Below are 15830 nucleotides of genomic sequence, written 5' to 3' on the forward strand. Positions count from 1 at the left end.
CTAGGCACGCGGACGCGAGCTTACGCGCGTCCGCAAGCGTACGTGTGGTCTCGGCATAACTTTCATGCTTGTGACTTCAGATGTTCTTGTGGCTTCTTTATTATACTTTATCTACCTTTATTTGGCTAAATTTCGAAGCACTGATTTTTCTAAATGCATGAAGGCAATAATACTTCATGTATGCGTAATCATTACAAATTATGAGGTTTTATTGAACATAATCGGTTTGCAGTCGCAAAGTCATTTGAAGCCACAAAACCAATTTAGGCAAATCCTTGACTAGCTAGCATTCCTGCGCTTGCTGAATCAACATGCTTGCAAGCCCCAAAGATGCTACTACCAGATTTTGCTTGTAATTTTTGTAGAAATCTCTTGTGAACAGGTGACACAATTCATGATGACTCTACAACCAGTGGTGTATAGTTCTTGTTTATTGACAACACACAGCAAAAAAGGTGAAAACAAAGGCCAGCAGGAAGACTTGTACCCGTTGGACCGGCCCTGGCTGGTGTAACGGGCACTCTTCTAGTCGTCGTCGCTGAAATGCAAGAACTCAATTCCAGAATGTGACGAAGGTGTGCAGCTTGCTTGTGTGAGTAGCTACCGTCGGCAGCCTCATTACATGAGAACAAACGGGACACTAAAGGTAAATGAACTACATTAGCAAGTTGACACTTGTGTTTGCAGGCATGTGATCTCTGCTTAAAGAAGAGGCCTGGTTTGTCATAAAATGAGGCTGGCGATGCAGCCACTCCAGAAGTCCTAAAGCTATTCCTTGTAACATAGCATCGACAGTCACAACTAGTTTATAGTTTCGAAACTACCTAACTACATATAAGGACTTTGTTTGCCAACCCTACTTTGCAAAATTTTCATGCATGCAAATAATCTAAAATCGATTAAAGCAAACCAGCTGGAGAGCATGTCACATAGATGTGGTATTGACGCTGCTGTTGCATTTTATACAGGCAGTAAAAAACCTATTGACTGCACTGCGCTGACTGCGCTGGGCTTTAGATGTACTGTCAAACACTGCCAACTCTGTACCTCGTGTATTATGCTTGCCCAATGAAAAATGAGGTGTCCAATCGATATCTATACATTCAGGGAGGCTCAAGTAGAAATATGAGCCGCAGTGTACCATCTACATACCAAAAAACCAGAAGCTTTGCCGCTGCACTCAAAAGCCCAAACTGCTGCTATACCAGTCCGCCTTCACTTTATCTAAATGGTGGCGCTCTTTGGCCTTAGATGCCCTTGCGCCAATAAACTTTAATCATCATCATCATCTATCTAAATGGCCAAAAAACCAGAAGCTCTGCCACTGTTCTCGAAACCCCAAACTGCTTCTATACCAGTTAACCTTCGCCAGAAGCCCAAATCAAAAGAAAACCTGCAACACCTATTGGTTAAGTCATTAAGGTAAAAAAAAAAATTACCAGTTACATTTTGTTGAGTTTTCGTGTCTATCTTTTCACACTGTAAATACATTGTGAAAGTTTTGTGAGTGGTGCTTTATTCTTTGAAACGCTATGATAGTGTACTTCATAAAGTACACTGGGCCTTTATGGGAGCAAAACCTGTCGCGAAATGTATATGCTATATCTTGGAGCTTCCAAAAACGAAAAGGCTTGCAGCGAAAAGTCGCAACGAAATTTTGCGCAAGCCTGCTAACCTGGTAGAAAAATTATCACTTTGGTGGGAAATATTTTGTTAAGGACGTGTTTTTACTTGTCAAGTGTGTAACATGACTTCATCAAGTAACAAGGAAGGGCTTTGCTGTTGCTTTCAGAGGCGCGCGCAAGGCAAATATATTATTGACGCAGATCTAGATGCGACAATTGGCGATGAATACAAGCATTCAAAATTAAAGCATTCATCATTTGATTCAGCGGTAATTGAAACATTCCAAGAGACTGGCGACATCTCCAATGACTGTCAGTGTTTGCATTTCAATCCCATTGTATGATTGCCAAGTGTCATTTTCGTTAGAATTTTCTGTCATTTCAAGAGGTGGAGTCTACATCTGGTTCACCAATCTGGGTTGCCCTACTTTTATTGCATAACTCTTCTTGATTTACATAAGAATATGCATAGTCTTTGTTGTTTTCTGCTCCCTCCCACTCATTTTCCAATTTGTAATAAAGTATGCACAAATCTTTCTTTTTAAATATTCTTCATGATATCTAAATGGTATCTAAATTTACTCTAATACTGCTCGCTATTTTATTAACCGAGAAGACAAGAGCATCATCACCTTTGTCGGTAGCAAGAAAGGAACCAGGAGGAATAATGGTAATGTTGATGTATTTCTAAATACATTTCTTTCCTGCAACAGTCTCTGAAGTTTTTGTAGCCAGCAACAAATATTTTGACGAAATACAAGTAAACCATCTTGTGTGCTTCGAGATCGAGCACACTCCTCTAGCTTACACATAGGTCCAGCATACTTTACAGAGTACACCTGCACTAATTTTCTTGCGACTGTATAAATATGTATTGTATATGAAACATCATGCATTCATCATTTATATCCTTCTTTTCTAAAACTTGCCCAAAAACTTCAGCTTCACAAAAAAGAAGCTGCATGTAGAGCAGCATCTGCAATGTTCAGCACTTTTCGAAGCTTGGCGATGAATACATCAAACGCATCATGCAGCTGACAAAAAAACTTCTTCGCAGGTCTTTTCTTAGCAAAATGGCGTACCAAAGAACACTGTGTGTTTTGTCTTTATGTACAAATGAAAATAATACTGTACTTTTAGAAGTATGCTGGGCGCTAATAGGTTAATGTTCATATTTAGGCCAGACATAGGAACAGTGACCCTCCCCAACAAATGTGTCTGTTGCAGCTCTCACTCTCTATACGCCCTGTGTGAGTGCAGTTCGAACAAAATAGTTGCGTTCTTTGGGTTTGCACATGTGTGTCTTGTGAAATATCTGCACATTGCAAACATAGACTGAGTTTAGCCATAGGTATTTGGCAAGGAATATTTATTGCCTAAAGCAGCAGACAGCGATGAAGGAAAGTGCAAATGTCATTTGCTCTCTGCGCCTGTTTAGTTTTTGAAACTTGCTGCTCTACACAGCAATATCTACGACATGACTACACTGATGCAGCTAAACCAAACAATTGCTGCATTTGATCAAAATTGTTTTAATGTTACCGATAAGAGCTTTGTACCTGAAGGCTGAGGCGTGTTAGCTCTTAAGTGCCTGTTCCTACGTTGAGCGTCGGCACACCTCAGTGTCGTCGGCGTAATCGAGCAAACGAGCAGAATGAAGGATGAAAGGGGAACGTGGAGCGCAACGTGGAATGAGACTACTGTGAACGGACAAGGCGGTAAGTGGAGGAGGAGGAGGGTACGGTATAAGCGTGAGAAGTGTAGTGCCGCTCTGCGGTGAGGATGGCTACGAGATGGCATCAGAGTGGCGCGTGTCATCTGTTCACCGATGGCATGTGGCAAGCGCGTCCAATGGTACCATATATGGAAACAAAGTGCCGCATTAGCAGAGGTCTGTTTGCGGTGGCTGCTGTGAATCGCGCCCACGCATCACCCACACGCCGTCTCTTGCGATCTCCCGATTAACGAGACATTTGTTTCGCACTTCACTCCATTTGCAACCTGCCGCACAGGGCAGGTTGTCCGCACCAGCCAATATATTGCGAAATGAAAACACACATAGAGGTGCTCTCAAATTTCTCATTAAGGGGTATTGTAATCGTCGGTGAATTTTTGCAAACTACACAGAATATAAACAACACCGTGTTGCCTTGCCATAATCTTGCAACCCCAACTACAGTATGGCCAGGTGCACACCTGCCAGCTCTCCTGAATTTTCTGTAAACTTTACAAATTTGGCCTCGGTTCACAATTTTACAAATGTTGCATGATGTTTAATGAAACCTAAACTCAATTTCACGAAAAACATTTGTAGCTGTTCAAAGATGATGCGGCATGTCCCATAGAATGTATGTGCTCAGGGCAAATAAAAACGGACAGGCATACTGTTCTTTTATCCCACACCCCTGGTTTAGTGCTCACATAATTTTTACGAATTTTCCAGGTTGGCAGGTATGCAAGTGTCCATTTTAAGGTGATAACTGGGTGAGGCAGCATTGCCAAGGATTTATAGTGATGGGTGTAATTTAGATTGTGAGGGATGATGTGGCAGAGCAGTGGCCATGGCCAATTGGAGTGCTTGAACATGCCATGGGTCAACACGAGAGCCATAGCGGGAGTTCTACATGTCGCACCAATTTACCAGATTCCTTGCTATGTGGTACTACTCAAGGTGTAAATTCCCTCGGATGAGGGAAAGAGGAAGGCACGACAGCTTTGCTTTGCCACAACCACACTGAGTAGCAACGAGAAATCACTTGATCTGCTTACAGGAGTAAAATAGGCGTCGGGAGGTAAGTACGATCAGGCATCGACCACAGAACAACCCTGAGATGCGATGGCAAACTACAGCACTCAGTTTGAATGTTGAAGGTGGAAAGCCTGCCAACTATGCCTTCTTTTTGCTTCAGCTTGCATGTTCACAATGCACGTTCTCTCCACCTACAATTCCCTTGATTTCCCAGCTTCAAAATGCACAAGAGCTTTGAACTAAAAAGGGTCAGGAAGGGGGGGAGGGGGGCTACTTGGTATATTAGGTTATCACAGAAGCCTTCTGTACAAGTATATTAAACATCCCCCGAGGAGGCAGTAACCTCATAGCTGAACAAAAATAATTTTTGTACACAAACTACCATTCATTTTAATTCCCCGATTCCTGTGGCATGCTAATGCCATAATGTTTAATTACAAGTGTCTCGAATTTGAGAAACCTTGCAGATAAAAATGATTCAACACTCGCGATACTCCCTAATTCGAAATTTGAGTGCAGCTTTATACATGTTTTTATTTTGCAATATACTGGCTAGCGCACAGACAACCTGTTTGGTGCAGCACGTTGCAAACGGAGTGAAGTGTGGCGTGACTGCCTTGCTAATCGGGAGATCACGAGAGACGACGCATGGGCGCAATTCACAGAAGCTGCCGCAAACAGACCGCCGCTAATGCAGAGCTTTGTTTTCATATATAGTATCGTTGGACGCACTCGCCGCATGCCATCGGTGAACAGATGCACACTACGCTTTGCTTCTCAGGCTTTTGCCTCCTCCTCCACTTTCCTCCTCACGCTCTCTTCGCTTTTCATCCCCCACTGTGATTTGCATTCGCTCGGTTACACCGAGGCATGTTGACATTCAATGCAGGAACGGGCATTTCAGAGCCACACTCCAAAGAAACATATATTTCCTGCGCATTTTCCGAGGCAACTGGTACAGCTGTTAATACTTTCAGTAAACTTCGCACTGGCAAATCTGTTTTGTGGAAGCCCACAAGTTTGAGGAAGGTTCATGGAAAGGAAAATTGTAACTTCGTGCTTCTGGTTGGGTGGATGACTGTTTTTCCCTCCTTGAAACTTTTGACTGCACTAAAGAAGAAGTGGGATGTGCCTAAAAATTGGTTGTCACATTTCCTGCTAGCAGCAGTAGAGGAAAACTTTTGACAGTAAAGGACTGTTAAAAATCCATTACGCGGTTATTTTTAGTTTTGCATATTGCAAAGTGCACTAGCTTTGAGGGTGGCCTTCTAACTCCATTTCCTCATCTACCTTTCGATTTTGTGCAAGCAATATGGAATTATCTCCATACAAGCCAAGTGTTCATTCCCACAGCTGGCCTTTCCAAACGGATAGGAAGTTTTTCAAGTCTCGCTGAGTTGTTGCACTTCTGGTCATGTGAAACAAAAGGTTAAACGTAGGAATGTTTACTAGCACATTCAGTGACAGTAACCGTGCAATTGTGCAAGTGGTTCAAAATAGACTAACTGGTTCAACATGGCCTGATGAAAGAAAACTAATAAAATAGTGTTATCTGGTTGTGATGATTACAACTGCGCTGATGTGAACAATCAGCGTGACAACACAAGTGCATGTGGAGCACCGTGTGTATCCAGCCCACCAGGAAAAGTAAAAAAAAGAGGAATCTGCAAAGGTATGACATTTAGGAATATTTCATTGCCGAGAATGCTGCTCATATGAAAGACAGCAAAAACTTTCGGTTTCAGAGTTTCACGAGGCAATGCCTTTTACTATAACAGGCATATTCCACATCTTAATCTATGGTGCAGGGCCACTTTGAAAAGTCCTCTGTACATATTCTACTGGAAATTTTTGTGTGCCTATTTGATAGTAATTAGAACTATTAGAATCATGTAAGTGTAAAGCCCACAGCTATTCATTGTGCAGTGTTATGCTACATTTACACTACTACAATGCCTGTTTGTATGATTCCGAAGTATAATGGATAAGTTCAAAGTCAGATTTAAGCAATTTCAGTCAGCAAAATTTTCTGTATTAAGGGCCAACTGTTAAAAAGTCTGTAGATAAAGGGGCGTCGGTGCAAAATTTCATGTTTGAAATACCAATGGCTCTGTTGTGAAAAGCTAGAAAATATTGCCGTTTTTGATACAGAAACTGAAAAAAAAAAAAAAAAAACGCTACCACCACTTGCCGATAGTGAACCACGACCTCTGAGATAAGCCCTCACCACACATATGCTTGCTATTTGATAGTGCTATAAAATGCGCAATCTGGATCTTGCTTGATACTATCCGTTGGTCAAGTTGGTGAAGGATAAAGCCAGTCCGCACCATGTACTAGTAAGGCCAGACTAGAGCGCACGCATACTCCAGCAGTTGCACATAGATGCATCTGCATGCATGTGCTGCATGGCGCAGATACCGCAGCCACCACAGGGTGCCACAACTAGCCCACTTGCCATCCACACACTTGCACAACCGCATTCTCCGACTGGTCTCTGTGGGTGACGGAAGCTCGCGGGGTGTAACTAAGCGAGCTAGTCCGAGCACCCGGCCCCCACAACTGCCAGCAACATGTTAAAAAATATCGGAGACGTGTTGAGATTTGCGTCATAGCGACAACCACCAGGTGCGTGCACGCATCGTCTGCTTAGGTGCCGTTTACAAGGCTGCTAACAAGAATATTACACAATTACCAGCCCTGGAGCTTTGCCAAAAGTGGTTCAGTGGTGTATACACTACTCTTCGTTACAAATTTAGTCGGAGAGTGAAATACCATTGCAGTTGCCCACACTAAAACGGTTGTGTAAATAAATGTATAGCAGCAACCATGTGGGCTCTGGAGGAGTTTTAAGGGGCATTTTAAGACTCCCAATTTAAGAGTCTTGACAGTGTACCACTCTAGAGGTTGCCATGTGGTCCAAGGTATTATACCAGTGTACCGTACCACACATGATGTTTATAAATGGAAGTGTATGTAATAGTACCTTTTAACGGAAATGCCAGCATGTGCAGAGTTCTTGCTCAAGACAGATGAGAAAAGCTGCAGAAGAACTACCAACAGCTCTAACTTCAATATGACCACAAAACTGCCACAAGATCACATCCGCACCATTTTATTGAGAAAAAAAAAACCTAAAAACACCATCCAGCACACGACATCCTTTATAGCTGAAACGAAATGTGAATAACTTGGAAGTACTTATGTACAAGAGAGCTCGAACAATGGTGAGCCGAGGTGCAGAGTGAACACAATCCATCTGATGCAGCTCGAAAACTTGAAGGGATGTGTTGAGACGGCCTATTACAGCCTTGGAACTGTGCTCACTTGAAGAGGAAGCTGAAAGGAAGAACAGCAAAAACGGGGGCGATGGGGCAGGCTGCTAACACCTGTTGAACAGTATGGCAGTGCTCAAGCCTGGTTTTACTGGAAGCAACGGCAGCGGAAAGGAGAAGTTGAAAGCATAAGGAAAGGAAGCGGGGCCTGCTGGAGTTTGTGCACATGCCAGCGTGACAACAGGTCGAAGGAAAAGGACAGTTCTGTGCAACAGCAACTAGTGAGGGAAGGCAAAGGTTGGAGATGGGACACGAAACGAGCAAGAAGCATGCAGACGCAGACAACCACTGCTGTGAAGGATGGGAAGTGCCATGCACAAGAGGAGGTGCTAGAGGAAGTACTGTACCACAGGTGTGGGGACTGGAGGTAGTTGGCATGCACCACTCAAGCACATACAAAAGTGCAGCCTAGAGAACAAATTCAGCCATGCAAGTGCCGCTACTTGCTAGAGAACAATTGTACTGCACAAAAAAAAAAAAAAAACGATAAATGACACTATTTAGCCATATTTAGCCCTTGAACCAAAAAACATCACATAATCAAAAACTAATAAGGCTGCTGAGGCTCATTTTGTCCATAAAAAGCACTGAAATGTCATTTGGTATGCAATACCTGCATCTTGTGTTTAGCTCTCCACTCATATGTGGAACCAACCCCATGCACCGCTTCACTAAACAAGTGAAGTGGTACAAAAGCTGGAACTGCATGTTCAATTAAAGAAATGTCTCTGCTCCACTCTGCCACCAATTTCAGTGAACTGCTGCAACTTTAGAGCCTTTGGGAAATATATTTACTTGAAATACTTAACTGCAAATGCAACTCTTAATGAAATACCTGCTGTATAGTTGTACAGCTGTGCGCACTGGAACCGAGACAAAAGTTTAGCAGCATGCACCGTGCAGTGGTTTAGTAACATAGCCAGGGATCCCTGGTTCCCGACTTTTTCCGTTTTCTCTTATTGACTAAAATAATGTCAACTAAATGCACCATTCCCCGATTAATATTTTGTTTTGCTGCACTCGTAGAAAGCTGTTCGCACTCGCTTTCAACAAGAGTGAATTGTGCAAGTTATGTTGCAAAAGTATTTGCGTGCTTCTAACACAATTCCAAAGAAGAGAGCATAGCAAGCCTTTTTCAAAATGTGGTACTGAACTACAACAAGCAGTCAGCAGGGTACTTCTATTTGCTCCGACTTCTGCAGTGCTGCACAGAATTAACTACATGTACAAACCTATATGTAGTGGCAAGTGGAGACTAACTCTCGGAGTCATGCCAGCTGCTTAAGCCTTGACGTAAAGGTGGCAAGTATTTAAGCAACAAAAAAAGAGTGAGTATTGTATTGCTTGAATTTGCTTAGTGAAACATACTTTGCCCAGCTCAAGGTCAAACAATCAAGGCACGTGCTCAGTTATGTATGCCCCATTCATCTGGAGAGTTGGGCCTTGAAGGAAGCTATGAAGGATGGTACTAGTATTGTGAAAATGCAATGTGTAATAATAATACTTCTTTTGCTTGCTTGGTTGCGTTTTGCAATGCTACCATCAGTGTACAGGTCTTCGCAGTGTTGATTTACTTCTAAGCACTTTGCAACACACTCGAACCAGTTCAATTTTTCAAATGCTGGCTGAGGTGATCTCACCTGTAAGGATATCCATGAGCTTTGGACCGGAAGATTGAGAGCAGAAAGCTGAAGAAGACTGCAACCAGCAGGAGCCCAACAATGGCCATGACTGCAAACGGTAAAGGTGCCAAAGGCTGAGCACATGTCCTAGCTGTCCTGATTGTAGAATCACACCGGGCAGTTACATACTATCTAAGTACATTTTAGAATAATACCGGTGTCACATGGGGAACTTTTGATTGCAATTGAGCCCAATCACGATCGAGTTTCTCCATTGCAATTGGCTCATTTGCACAGGCTTGGGAAGGGACCCAATTGCCATCAAGAAATTCGATCCAGATTGTGTTTGGTCGCAACCGAAAGCAGCCCACGTGACACCAATACTACGATCGCCTTATTATCACACAAAAAAAGTGCAACCAAAGGTAAATGTGAACAACCTTTACCATAGAAAAGTCCTCAATTAATGTAAACAGAAAATGCCTGGCAACACAGAACTAGGCTACATGTATTTTTATAAGGGTTCTCCACAGCTTTTTGTGGTCCAATAAAAATTTTGCACGAGAACCTATCTGCAATTGCAACACTGTATGAGTCCCTCCTTGTTGATCAAGCTTTTTGCACTAGTTTTTGCACAAGTCAACATTATTGCACAATTCCAGTAAAGGTACAGACAAACTAAAGGACATTTATGGTAGCCTTCAAAATACTCTTAATACTGGCAATGCTCCATCAATAACAGTGAGGCATCCTGTAGTTCTGTTAGGCACTTTGAAATGATAGAAACAGAAAATGTTACATCATAACATTACTCCAGAAATGCCAGCACAAGTAGCTTGTGACTAAAAAACAGCTCCAAACTCGTATGCATAAGAAAATGATAACAAAGTTGTACATATGTCTGGAAATGCCAATATACCACCGTAAAATTAACGAATTTTCTCCAGGTAACTTACTTTTGCGCTTCTTGGGATCCCCCTTTGACTCTGCAGCGTCATTCATGAGAATCATGCCAAACACGATGGCAGCATCTGGTGCAGTTGTTAAGGCAAATTCAACAAAGTTCTAACTTAGTCCCAGTGAAATCTATTTGAGCTTACCACAGTGAGCAACAAATTTGCCAGACTGCCAGACTGAGGTATGTGTACAGGTACAGCAATATACCCACTCTTGTTTCTAATGCTCTTCGCTTTACTTGTTGAAACTACAACCTTCACACTTGCTATGAAGAAAATAATCTAAGCAGAGCTGTGAAACAAAGAAAATGTGGCGACCAAAGGTAACTATTCTACTGTCCTTATTTTGAAATTTAATCAAATGGCACACACTTGTGCCAGTTCAAAGTATTTCTCTTATACACGTGTAGGGAAGGAGCTCCAAAACGCATCAATGGAAAGCTGTCTGTGAGTGTCGGAAGTGATGATAATGAGGTCTACTTCACTGTGGTTATAAAATGTTACGAGCCAGCATACCAGGCCATATTGCAAGGAATTGGTATTAGAACCTAAGAAACCAGGAATGAATGAGGACAGTTGCATTGGCAAACATTAACGATTTCTGCCAGGTATTAGTCCTGTCACCTTTGTTTACCTTAATAAACACATTGTGAAGGCTGCAATAGAAATTTGAAGACAAATGCACCATGGCTGTAGCAAAACTAAAAATTCCAGGCTTGCCCTCCTTCCACCACTATAACACCGCCTCCCTTTTCAAGGTAGCATACACATAGTAACTTCATGCATAGCAAGCAACAGCTTATAAGCTGGAGATAGATTACCCTCACTGCTCACTTTTACAACAAAAAAATAGTGTGTCACATATTAGAAAGACACAGCCGTGCTTAACGTAATTAAATGTAACATTGCATCTCGTACCTTTACACTGGCAAAGTGGCATGCTTCTGCGACCAACAGCCATAGTGCATAGCTTGCGCTCGCAACCAAAACATAGTATACCGCATGCCAGAAGTACAGAGGTGCATAAATAATATGTGACTTGACATAAGTTTACGTCCACAAGTTGCAGTTGTAATACATGAGGTAGTTATTCTGTAGAAAGCGTCGTAGATCAAAAGCAACTGTGGTGCTATACTCACGGAGCCGTACTAGTTCCACGACTTCTGCAATGTTGCCCGATAAGTATGAAACAAAATACCTAAATACTTTACGTTAAAATTGCAATGAAATGTAGGAAGGAGGTACTATAATCAAACCCTAGCACCAATTTCTTCCAAGGATAATATGGCAATAAAGGGAATGTAAAGTGATGCTGTTTAACAAAAGGATACTCAGGAAGATGACAATGTAGGTCTCCACAATGAGCTGGCCACCACTGCTGCTGTGAATGTAGGCCTACAGAAAGCAAATCGTGTCAACATGGCTTAGTTCTTCACCGAGCATCAGTGATACAGTCAACGAAAAAAATTATGAGAAAAACATCAGCGTTTTGAAAGCTCAAAAAATGTTAACAGAAAATGTGATGACTCACCACACCGCGCTGTGTTTTGTGCATAAACGGAGGTCCACGGATGTGGTTCCACATTTGCCCAGATGTCATAGCAAAGACAATGCACTGCAAATAGCACCATTTAAGCCACACGATTAGGATATACATCCACACCTGCTTACCTTTCATCAGCAAAAAAAATAATAATAATAATAATGCTCGATGATTCAACTTGTGCTTCAGTGTGTGTGCATTAGTTTTGATTCATTCAACATTTTGCAAAATTTTTTTTTTCAAACACATGATGTACAATGATAAAAAATTTGTGTAAGCAGAGAAAATGTGGCCAGTAAGAAGACCTACAGGCAGGTATATTATCTCAAACCTAGGAGCAATAAACAGTGATGTCACTGAACTAGTTACAGCTGTTTAACGGAAGATGCCGAAGTGAGCATCCAGAATCTTGACCTTACGACTGCCTCGTGATAAGCATTCTTTTTTTTTTTTTTTTTACATGGAAGTGCAGAATTCACAAGTGCGCAACATTTCCTAACAGAGTTGACTGGGAGATGCCTCACTCAGAACGGCTAGTTACAGCGTTACAGCGCTCTTCAGGCCGAGTTTCCATGCCTTCACAAAGTTTTATATTCTTTACATGAAAGAGTAATTCGTTTTTTGTCTCAAACAACTTGCTATATTCGGTTTGTTAGCAGTAATAGTTTATCAAAGTGCCATGCAAGGCAGCTTCCCTCATGCCTGCTCCCAGAAAGATAGTAGTTATACAGATGCAAAAAGCACCTACACTTTCTCATCTCCGAACATGATAGTACATGATGCATCATAAAATTACCTAGTTCTAATTTCTTCGCAGGATAGTTTAAACTTTAGCAGAACTATCTCAGTGATCAAGAGGTCACATAGGCATCATTCAGCAATTAGGTGCAAACAATGTTAGTTCTCTTGTCAGGCGATTTTCTGAACAGAATTGTAGCATAAAGGATTAGTGTAGCTTTTCCTCTTTTCTCTTTTTTTTGTAATTTAAAACAAAGTGGGAGTGTCTACAACACTGAGCTCAGCATGACACTTGGATTCCACAAGGTGTCATAAATTTCTAATACTCGTAACAGCTAAGTGCACATGGCAGGCCCTAGAAGCGTTCAAATAATTCCTGTGATTGTCTAATTGGCTGCAGCTTTTACCTTGATTTTTTATCACACAAGAGCGCCTCTTAAAGAGAGTTCTCGAGTCCAAAGTGTCACGCACCAAAGCTGCAATGCCCCAGGAAGTCTTGTTGTAGAGAAAGTCAAGGTTGTTTCGTCGCATGTAAAGCAGAGCTCCGATAAGAGCCACCAAGATGACAAGTGCAATGGTGCCCGAGTAGTTTGGTGGCCTGAATACACGGATCTGCAGTAAAAATAAATCAACATAAATGCAACAGTTACGCTTACTTTGATCAAACTGATACTGGATTAGTTACCACATTACAAAGAAAGCAACTGTCAAAGTACATTGGCAGCTTTACATAGCTTGGGTGAAAAATTAAAGGCAGATAATTAAAAAGGCTCTAACCAGGTAAACAAGCTGCCAACTTTTAAAAACTATGTAGGCACTTGAACCTTACGTGAACATCTGTGCGTTCAGCAATCCACCTAGCCAGTCCTTCAGCTCCAAATCCTAGCCTAAGAAAAAGAAGATGAATTCATTTTAGGAATGTGTTTTCAGGAAACTGTCTGCTTTCCAAATTTGTGCATAGTGCAAATTGTGCAGGTCTTTCCAACTCAAACATCTGAAATAGTGTTTGTGTCTCGCAAGATTTCAAAGGAAGCATGCCTTTGAATATCATGGTGGTCAGCCCTCTTCATTTTGCCTTTCTCTGGAAAATGTAGGAACACCGGTGCCGAGTTTTGCTGGAGCTGAAATCAGAACATAAACAGCACGATTAGAAGCAAAACCAGTTATTAGTTTACAAGGCAGCCAGCCTCACAAAAGAAATGTAAATATATCTGTATAGTTCTACGCTTGCACAACTTGGCCACAGATAGCTACGATTAATGGAGCTGTATGAAGGACCAATAACAGGCCTTGCAGTAAGGTATTTAAAAGCTACGCAAGCATTACAATTGGAATCCATGCAGGCAATGAAGCCATACATGGCGATGGAAAAAGTAATATGTGCAGCTAAGTCATCTTGAAGGGGGAAAAAAAATGCAGCAATCATTATGTTCAATTCAAGAAGACTGTAATTCGCAAGACTCATAAATAGCAACCTACCATGTTGAACACGTCTGACCCTTCGTCGAAGTCAACGAGGCCAAAGAAAATGCGATTGCTGTAGGCTGAAGAGTAGCGCCATGAGTTTGCCAAAATCTGGAACTCTTCATTTGCTTGCCTGCGAACAAATTAATCGGTGATGAAAACACCGAAATGCTTAATGGGCCGCTCGGCACAGCGGGGCTCACCTGCAAATGGAGCACTGCCGCTGGGGTGACAATGCAGTCAGCATCACGATGAAAGAGTAATTTCTTGGTGCCGTCTTGATGAAGTGCCTGAACTTTTCCCCATTCAGTCGGATTACTGGTCGCTTTAGGCTAAGTTCTGTCAACTGCTGAACTCGTTCACCCAGCGTTTGTGCCTACGAAGAAATCCTCGTAGTTGACATGCTCTTTCAGTTACCGTCGTTTTGTATTTCAACTGCGACATCCTTGCACTAATTATGCCGCAGCAAGCACAGTGAAGTTGACGAAATACACATCAGAAGAAGCACCTCCGGAATGCCCCGCATATAAAGACAAGCAGCTTAAGTTGTACCTGTTTTCTGAATTTAAAGTGGGCTCTGCAATAAAAACAGCTCTGCCTATTAACAAAAAAATAATAATAAAAATAACGGTGTTTTACTGGATGCATGTTACGCAGCAGATCACAAAACTTTCAAAATGATACTGAAACTAGAGCATGTGCATGAAGCTCCCGATATTATAACAGATAAGTGGTCAAGGAAACCGCCAAATGCTGCGTTGGCATAAACGCAACGGCAAATATTGTGATTTGCACACGGGTATTCTCAGCAAGCATGCGTGTCAGATTAGATGCACAATTAGATGCACAAATTATAGCGCGCTTGCTTGGTGTTGTCGGATCAAGAATGTAAACTCGTGATCACGCTAAAGTAAAACAACTTCCGCACACACTGAATGTGTTTACTGCATGTGCCGAGATGCGATACGTGGCAACCGGCATTAGCGCAAATAGATGCAGAGGGATACTCACATCTTTTCTTCGGTAATTACCAAAACTGGACTCGATGCTAAGTAGTGCGACTAACACGAACAGAAACAAGTTAACACAGGACTTTAACATCCTGCTATATTGTGTGTAGATGGCTCGGAAATTGTACTCGTCGGTGTCGAACGCCTCCGCGCGAAAGCGAAAGGATTTTAGAAGGTATGTTTAACATGTGGCTGGCTTTCGTCAACCAGTCATCGCACGGCTCATGTGTAGCCACGTAAACGTCCTCATCATACCATACAAAATAAAAGATCACTTATATGTTACATCAATAATTAGTAACAACGACAGATTTTCCAAATTTAAATCTTGACACGTCCATTTTCAACTTAAATTATCAATTTTAGTTTTATATATTTTACTTTGCATGTCAGGCTGGGTGCGCAAGGTGTGCACGCTTGTATTGCGTAATAAAATCTCGGAAGCTATGTATAAGTGTTCATTTGTTCTGTTTTAAATTTCTAGGTGGCGCAGCAGTACTGACATGGCTGTTGGTTGTTTCGATTTTGGGCACGGTCACAATCATTTTGTTAGTTTACGCTTGTTAGCTTGATTTGCATTAGACATTGAGCCACACATTTAGTAAAATGATCGTGTCTTTTTGTTATTATTCACACCTAAAAGAAGTGCAGGTGCCATGCACATCGCCACCACGACAGCTTCTTCTGCTAAAGTAAAACCAGTCTCGAAGGCTATGCTTTTGCGTACTGTAGGCGCCAAAAACGATGTCATGGTCGCCATATTTTGAGAAATGCTGTTGATTGAGAAG

The 15830-nt window shown here is 41.9% G+C and overlaps 1 protein-coding gene across 2 annotated transcripts; it reads right to left on the reverse strand.

The window, feature by feature from the left end:
- Window positions 1–418: 418 nt before the first annotated feature.
- Ostgamma (oligosaccharide transferase gamma subunit) lies at window positions 419–15256 on the reverse strand. Of its 2 annotated transcripts, none has more exons than XM_075693282.1 (11): window positions 15044–15256; window positions 14236–14408; window positions 14048–14165; window positions 13607–13689; window positions 13398–13455; window positions 13040–13180; window positions 11819–11902; window positions 11619–11682; window positions 10288–10362; window positions 9350–9440; window positions 419–538 (listed from the first exon to the last, which is right to left on the reverse strand). In XM_075693282.1, the coding sequence occupies exons 1-11, from the start codon at window positions 15131–15133 to the stop codon at window positions 526–528; spliced, it is 990 nt and encodes a 329-aa protein (XP_075549397.1). In that variant the 5' UTR covers window positions 15134–15256; the 3' UTR covers window positions 419–525. The 2 variants fall into 2 exon arrangements, with proteins under 2 accessions (XP_075549397.1, XP_075549396.1); XM_075693281.1 differs by lacking the exon at window positions 419–538 and adding an exon at window positions 7474–7713 and having other exon boundaries at window positions 15044–15255.
- Between the last annotated feature and the right edge of the window lie 574 nt (window positions 15257–15830).

This window comes from Dermacentor variabilis, chromosome 5 (assembly GCF_050947875.1).
Source record: "Dermacentor variabilis isolate Ectoservices chromosome 5, ASM5094787v1, whole genome shotgun sequence".
Classification (NCBI taxonomy): Eukaryota; Metazoa; Arthropoda; class Arachnida; order Ixodida; family Ixodidae; genus Dermacentor; species Dermacentor variabilis.